The sequence below is a fragment of the Xenopus laevis genome, chromosome 6L (genome assembly GCF_017654675.1).
Source record: "Xenopus laevis strain J_2021 chromosome 6L, Xenopus_laevis_v10.1, whole genome shotgun sequence".
Lineage (NCBI taxonomy): Eukaryota > Metazoa > Chordata > Amphibia > Anura > Pipidae > Xenopus > Xenopus laevis.
In genome coordinates, this window is record NC_054381.1 from 130,586,477 (window position 1) to 130,595,186 (window position 8,710).

Consider the following 8,710-nt stretch of genomic DNA (forward strand, 5'->3'; position numbering starts at 1 on the left):
TTTCTAGTAATTCACTGAGGTATTTTGGGGGTTTGGGGATGAAGTGGATAAGGCCACTGTATCAACTTGATGGCACCTCATAAAGATTTTATTCCCTACCACACACATATCCCACTGTACCCCTGGCAGGCCTAGAACCTGCATCTATAAATTACTCACTAACCCTGTAAGAGTTATTATGAGAAATTGCAATTGTTTTTTATTATTTGTAGTTTTTTTGGTTATTAAGGTCTTTATTCAGTAGCGCTTCAGTTTGCAATTTCAGCAATTTGGTTGCTCTAGCAACCATGCCCTGATTTGAATAAGAGACTAGTATAGGGCCTGAATAGATAGATGAGTTATAAAAAGTATCAATAACAATAAATGTGCAGCCTTACAGAATATTTGTTTTTAGATGGGGTCAGCAATCCCATTTGAAAGCTGGAAAGAGTCAGAAGACTATGGTAAATAATTTAAAAAAAAAAAACATAAAAAATTAATAATGAAATCCAATTGAAAAGTTGCTTAGAATTTTTCATTTTACATCATAGCAAAGTTAACTTGAAGGTAAACCACCCCTTTAAAAGATAAACAATCCCTTTTAAAGGAGAGGGAAAAACCAAAAGTCAGTCACCCCAAGTGATTGTATTTACTTACCTGACATCCCGTAAGAAAACTGCGCAGGTCCGGGAGTTCTTCCAGTGAGCATCACAGAGTGATCCTTTTCCTTCTTCTTCTTTCTTTAAACTTCCCGGGCCAGACACATGCAGTAGAACAAAATAGGTGGAAAAAAGTTTCAGCTTTTCACTGTATTGTGTATGTGCACCCGCACGATCAAACAAGACGCCAGAAGCTGATCGTTCTGTGGTGCTCGCTGGAAGTACCCTGGGCCGGTGTTTTCAGTTTTCTGCTGATAGGAGCACTGTCTGGGGTGTGAGGTAAGTAAATACAATCACTTGGGTGCCTAACTTTTGGCACCCCCAAGTAAAGAGCACCTTTCTTTCTCCTTTAACACCTAGGGCCCATCTACAAGTCTCCTCTGCCTCTTTTAAGGTGTATCATCCCAGAGCTCATACAATGACAGTGCCCCCTCCAGAGTCCATAGTGTTCCCTGTCCCTCAAGGTGTAGGATCCAGTGCCCATATATTTACTCTATTCTCTGTCCCCAATAGTATAGGAACCCAGAGTGTATATAATGACAGTATCCACTGTTCCTCAAAGCATATGATTCCATACTCCATACATTCTGTGGAGCAGCATATGAGCTTGCACTCGACAATGGCTCTGACATACAGGCCGGCCTTATGTGTTTTGTGCCACCTGTCACTTTATCACAGGAGCCCAACATCAGGCAATATGCACAAATCAGTGTAGCTGACTATATTTTTTGCATTGCTTTCCCCCAGAACTTAAGCATCTTTAAGGGTCCTTTACATATAGGCAAATCGCCATGCTTCTTGAGAATTCTTTCTAACAAGAATTCCTGTGTTATGGTCGACACTCTGGGAGTGGCGCCCACCTCAATTGTGCCTGATGCATCCAAGCATGGTGTGGAAATTGTATCACATATGAAAATGGTATTAGTCAAAAGAAAATTTGCCAAGCTTATATTTATTATTTATAATGATTTTATAGTCATATTTCATCCAATATTGGTGAATTGCAGATTTATATGTTCCATTATATGACCATTCTGTGTTGTGTTGTGTTGTGTATTCTTTTCAATTGCTGCTCAGACTCAACTGGCACATGCCACTCAAACAACAGCTCTCAGGAGCCAACTGTCATAACTGTCATTTAGCCAGTGTGGAGTGACTGCAGGGAGCTTGTGTGAGTTGGAGAGAGTTTTTGGAGATTACAGCGATAGAAGAAGACATTTGAGCAGAAAGGTGAGTTTGTAGTGCGGAGGAAGAAAAAAGCAGCAGAAGAAGAAGAAAGAAGAAGAAGAAAGAACATCCTTGGAAAAGAAGAATAATGGAGAAGAAGAGGAGAATATCTGAGAGTCCAGTGGAGGAACCAGCTAGTAAGGAGAAGAAACACAAAATATATTGCTTTAAGAATATAATTATATAACCTGTGACTCATGTGTTAAATATGCAGAGACTGTGCCCCCACCTGTCATTTTGTATAAAAAACATAGGGAGTGTATGTCCTCTACTTTTTACTGTATGTAATGTTCTTGGAGGGCAAACACCATTGACTTTTCATGTTTAATATAGTTGAGGCACCACTATATGAATGGTACTATGAGTATCTGTATATCGTGTTTATTGTATAGGATATATTTAGAGTGCCAGTACCTCTACCAATGTGTATAATGCCCTATAGTGCCAGTGTCCATTGGCACCATAAATTACTTGGGCAATAACTGTTGGCTTTTAATATAGTTAAGGCACCACTATATGACTATATGTATGGTAGTATGAGTGCCTGTATATAATGTATACTGTATACTACATTTTTTGGCTATCACTATGCTCTCCTTCCAGTGCATTCATGTTGCCAGTGTCCTTTGGTTGCTAGAATATAATGTGCTTGGGGCAGCTATGCCAACTGTCTTTCCCTGTGTTTGATGTAGTAGTTGAGCATGAGACACTACTAAATGAATAAATGTAGGGTACTATGAGTACCTGTATATGATGTTTACTGTATTACAACATATTTAGAGTTCTACTATGCACTTCCAGTGTGTATAGTGCCCTATGGTGCCAGTGTCTTTTGGCACCATAAATTGCTTGGGCAAAAAGCATTGGCTTTTAATGTTTAATATAGTTTTAGAGGCATCACTATATGTAGGTTACTATGTGTGCCTGTATATGATGTTTACTGTATGCAATATAGTTTGGGTACCAGTGTGCGCTCCCTTTCAATGGGTATAATGCACTTTGGAGCCAGTATCTGTTGGCACCATAAAGTGCTTGGGTTACCTGTGCCAACTGCCTTTGACTGTATTTAATGTACCTCTGGGTCTCACTGTAGGTAACATTATTGGGGTGGCAGTAACCGTTGCTTTGTACTGTATATAATATAATTGTTGTGCCAGTAACCACAGCCTCTCCCTATATATAATGTTCCATGCTGCCTCTGATTGTATAAAATGCATTTGGGTACCTGCCCAGCACCCCCCTATTGTTGCACCCTAGGCAGGTGCATCTTCTGCCCACCCCTAGTTCTGGCCTTGAATGAATCCCTGACTAAATTAGAAATTAGAGAGTCACAAAGTGATTTTTATTTTTTTAGAAGGAAAAAAGATACAACTGAAGGATTTAAGGATTTGCATAGAACGTCTGAAGCAATATCCACTGAGAAGAAAAAGACAGGGAAGTCCAGAGGAGAACCCAGCTGGTAAGGAGAACAAAACTTGAAAGATATTGATGTAGGACTTAAGGGGCTGCTCAACCCAAAACAGATCCCCACAGGCTCATTATTTCAAAGCATCTTTCTAATATACATTCATTACAAATTTCAGTGGTTGTATGGTAATTTATTATAAATTTTAACCCCAGCCTTGCTTGTAATATCACTGCAGAAATGACCAATGAACACTCCACTAAAGGGGTTGTTCACCTTTGAGTTAACCTTTAGTATGATGTAGAAAGTGATATTCTGTGACAATTTGCAATAGGTTTTAGTTTTTTATTAGATGTGGTTTTTGAGTTATTTCGCTTTTTATTCAGCATCTCTGCAGTTTGCAGTTTCTGCAAACTTGTTGCTAGGGTTCAAAATACCCTAGCAACAATGCATTGATTTGAATGAGACAGGAATATCAATAGGAAGGGCCTGAATTGGGTATAATGCTCTTTGGAGCCAGTATCTGTTGGCACCATAAAGTGCTTGGGATACCTGTGCCAACTGCCTTTGACTGTATTTAATGTACCACTGGGTCTCACTGTAGGTAACATTATTGGGGTGGCAGTAATCGTTGCTTTGTACTGTATATAATGTAATTGTTGTGCCAGTAACCACAGCCTCTCCCTATATATAATGTTCCATGCTGCCTCTGATTGTATATGCATTTGGGTTGCCTGTGTCTGCTGCCTCTCATGTTATATAGTATATTTTGGGTGCTAATAACCTCTGGCATTTATTGTATAATGTGGGAAAGGATCCACAATTTATTAAATCGAATTAAAAATCGAATTTTTCAAACTCGGACGAATGGGATCTAACCAAAAACTCTAATCAAATTTGAATAGAAAAATTTGATTAGAATTTTAAAAACCTTGCTTCGAGTTTTTTCTCTGAAAAAAACTTGAATGTCAGGAAGGCTACAAACAACTCCAAAATAATCCCTGGACCTCTCCCATTGACTTAACTCAAATTGAATTGGAATTACCCCCTAATTGAATTTGACTGTTTTGGCCATTAAAAAAAAATCAGGAGATTTGAATTTTGAATTCGACCCATTGATAAATCTGCCCCTTAAACAACAAATGCTCTTTGCACTAATTTTTTGCCAAGCTAAGCCCTAGGCAACCCGGCTAGTCACCCCACTCCCCCGCTGCACAAGGGATTGGAGAGTGACAGAGGCAAGGGAGGGGAGAGTGACAGAGGAGAGGGGAGAGTGACAGAGGAGAGGGGAGAGTGACAGAGGGGAAGGGAAAGTGACAGAGAGGGAGGCAAGAGTAATAGTGGTCAGTGAACATGCACTAGGGGTAGACAGAAAACACTTTATCATGTACCTGCCCAGCACCCCCTCTATTGTTGCACCCTAGGCAGGTGCTTCTTCTGCCCACCCCTAGTTCTGGCCTTGAATTAGTCCCTGGCTAAATTTGAAATTACAATGTGATTTTTATTCTTTTAGCAGGAAAAAAGATAAAGCTGAAGGATTTAAGGATTTGCATAGAACGACTAAAGCAATATCCACTGAGAAGCAAACGACTGAAAGGTCCGGAGGAGAACCCAGCTGGTAAGGGGAACAAAACTTGAAAGATATTCCAAGCATCTTTGCAATATACATTCATTACAAATTTCAGTGGTTGTATGGTAATTTGGTCAATATCGGACATACCAGTAAGATCACTGCATCAATGCATAGATTACCTCACCCAAACAGAATACCGCAAACTTCTCTTCTTTTCCCAATGCTGCTTGTCTCTCTTTGCCTTCCCTGTCTAGCTGAAACTTCTAAAGATGTCCATGTATTCCACAGTAGAACAGACGGCCATCTTTAATTTATTTCCTTCTTCCACTGATGATCAGGGAGCTGTAAACTAGAGCACTGGCAGTTCAAATTAATTAAATGACTTTATTGGTTGCTATCGGTAACTGTACCAGTAGAATTTAGCACTTATGTTGCACATAAAACAGCCACATCATGTGCATGACATGGCCAAAAGTGATAAATGAGTCCCTGATTAAATTAGTGGTTAAAGAGCCACAAAGTAACATTTTTTTTTTTTTTTTTTTTAGCAGAGGAAAAGATTACATGTAAAGAAATAGAGACGAATAAACAAATTGACAGAGATGTGGATCGAAAGCAATATCCACAGCGAAGGAAAAGACCAAGAAGTCCAGAGCAGAGCCCAGCTGGTAAGGACAAAAAAATTTGAAAGATATTGATGTTGGACTTGAAGAGGTGTTCAACCCAAAAAAACTGTTCCTCACACGCCCAGTCATTCAAAGCAACTTTCCAATATACATTCATTATTAATTTCAATGGCTGTATGGTAATTTATGGTACATTTTAACCCCAGCCTTGCTTGTAATATTACTGCAGAAATGGCCAATGAGCACTCCACTAGTTAACGAGTTAACCTTTAGTATGATGCAGAAAGTGATATTTTGAGACAATTTGCAATTGTTCTTTAACTTTTATTATTGGTGGTTTTTGAGTTATGTAACTTTTTATTCAGCAGCTCTGCAGTTTGCAATTTCTGCAAACTGGTTGCTGGGGTTCAATATAACCTAGCAACCATGCATTGATTAGAATGAGACGGGAATATGAATAGGAGGGGCCTGAATTGAAAGACGAGTAATCAGAAGTAGCAGTAACAATAAATGTGTAGCTATACAGAGCATTTTTAAATGGGGTCAGTGACCCCCCATTTGAAAGCTGGAAAGGGTCAGAAGAAGAAGGAAAGTAATTACAAAACAATAAAAAATAAATACTGAAGACCAAATGAAATGTTGCTTAGAATTGATCATTATATAACATACTAAAAGTTAACTATGGTCAACCACCCCTTTAACTCTAGACATGCCATTAAGATCACTGCATCAATGGATAGATAGCTCACAGTGGGGCTCATTTATCAACACTGGACAAATTTGCCCATGGGCAGTTACCTATGGCAACCAATCAGTGATTCGCTTTTTTAAGGCAGCTGCTAGCAGAACAATGAATGCAGCAATTTGATTGGTTGCTGTTGGTTACGGCCCATGGGCAAATTTGCCCAGTGTTGATAAATGACCCCTAGTGACTGTAATTTACAATCAAATGGTCTATAAATAATGTTTTGTTGCCCTGGGGGCCTACTGTAAATTATTGGTTTTTCTAACTTGACCCCATGCTGTTCCTGGTGGCTGATTTTGGAATATACCACCATAATAGGGACCCTTGACTTGTATTAATCACGGGATATGAAGACTGCACCTTAAATATAAGGACATTATAATTATTTAACATAACATTTGATGTTTCTTTATTGGATGAATTAGTTACATTGTCTTTTTTACAAATCCCTAGGAGGAAAAGAGAAGGTTAGAGAGGACGCCAAAACATCGGAGTACCTCGATATTGAAAATTACAGCCTTATTAAAGAACTAGGAGAAGGCAACTTCGGCAAGGTGAGTGATGAGCTTCTATGGGAAAATCTATTGTAATGATCTGGTATGAAACCAAAAGGAGACAGAAATCACAAGAGAATTAATCATGTAAATTTAACATGTAAACTCTTCTCTGATCAGTGGAAGTACATGCTCTTTTATTTGCTTTAGAGAATATTTTCCCTTATCTAAAGGACACTCCAATCTTCATTCCTATTGAAGAAGGATGGTCAGTCCCAGGCAGAGCACACACATATGACGTTTACCTTTTTAAAGGGTAAATAAATTATTATTAAAAAAGCACAAACAAATTAAAAAAAAAACCTTCTCTATCATGCTAATTTATCACATCCTGTCTCCCTTGACTGTTACATTATTGCCAGTACAAAATTGTGGGGCTATTAGGATAAAATGGAAATACTGAATATTTTATGGCTCATCCTTTGTTGAATTACCAATATGAGTGGAGCTACAGTCACTCATTTACATATAGGAAACCCAGTAATATTTATTTCCTTTGCGCTCTTCTTTCCCAGGTGGTGTTGGCATCGTTTAAAATCAAGAACCAACTAACTGCAATCAAGATCATTGAGAAGCAGCGGGAGGAAGATTTTGAATATGTCAGACGAGAGGCATCGGTTCTCCAGATTGCTGGCAGATGCCCATTTCTATGCCGGGCAATGGCAACATTCCAAACTAAGGTACAGGGTAGTGAACTCTGCTAGGGGCTGTCTGCTTTCTGCACATATTATGCTGATAATAAAAGTATTTCATATGGCATATTTGTATTTACACAGAGCCTTGCCACCTTGTTAGTGAATGTGATGCTACTACAGGATAGGTATATATATATATATATATAGCAGCCTATCCTGAGGTCTCTACTATATGTATATAAAACCACATATATCTGTACCCTTCTCTGTAGTTTCATTCAGCTACTAAAGTATAGCAGGACCCTATCCCAGTATCAGTGGCCCGGGGTATATGGAGCCCAGTGGGGGTCAGCTTCCTCGGTAGTATGTGTGGCAGGGGCTCCCGTGTGATCCGTATGTGTGGTGGGAGGTCACTGGTGACCCGTGAGTATGTTGGTGGGGGGTCACTGGTGACCCGTGAGTATGTGTGGCTGTATTTATGTGCAGAGGAGGCCCGGAACAAAAAATTCCAGGGAGCCCCCAACTTTAAACCCCTACCCATTATTATAATCTAGAATACTGAGTTGTGGAACCAATACTGCTATTAATATTAGTGTATTGTGTTCTGTCTAACCTGGAGTTATCTTAGTTTGTTGTAATTATTATGCTGTTTTGCATATTTTTGTATTAAATGAATTAAAATGATCATCTTCCTATTTTGTCCTATCCATTTCTATGCTTCACCTTCTCCTTTCTGTTTTATAACCAGTCACTAATCCTGCTAGCCCTGGAGTACGTCAATGGCGGAACACTGGAGAACATCATCGAGGACCGAGGACGTCTGAGTAACAAGCAACGTGCTGTAAGTAGCAAGCTCCTTAGACAGAAGTACTAAAATACAATGGATATCTACCAGTCACGTAACACTATAAGTAACATGCTAGCAGGGCCGCAATCAGGGGACGGCACAGGGGGGAAAGTTGTCCTGGGCCCGCAGGGTTTTGTGTCTAATGGGGGCAGGCCATGCTTCATTTACTTGATTAGCTGAGCCCCCTGCTTTCAGCGTACTGCATGCTTCAGAAAATAGGACAGCAGCGCCGTGCATGCAAGATTTTCTCCTATTCAGATTTTCTGTACCCTCATTGGTTCTTTAAGGATTAAATCCTGTTAAAGCTGCATTGGGATTGGATAGGCTGAAGGGGAAGTTCCTACTTCCCTATCTAATCCCTGTACAGCTTTACCTGGACTTATCCTTAAAGAACCAATGAGGGTACAGCAAATCTGAATAGGAGAAAATCCCCTTAGACAGAAACCCTGGCAAGTAATTT

General features: G+C 39.5%; 1 protein-coding gene across 1 annotated transcript; it reads left to right on the forward strand.

Annotated features, from left to right (window-relative positions):
- The first annotated feature begins 709 nt into the window (after window positions 1-709).
- LOC121394500 (protein kinase C epsilon type-like) lies at window positions 710-8,277 on the forward strand. The gene is made up of 7 exons (XM_041565663.1): window positions 710-2,002; window positions 3,220-3,324; window positions 4,784-4,888; window positions 5,392-5,511; window positions 6,668-6,768; window positions 7,284-7,448; window positions 8,152-8,277. Exons 1-7 carry the CDS (start codon window positions 1,954-1,956, stop codon window positions 8,275-8,277), a joined length of 771 nt encoding a protein of 256 aa, XP_041421597.1. The 5' UTR covers window positions 710-1,953.
- The last annotated feature ends 433 nt before the right edge of the window (window positions 8,278-8,710 follow it).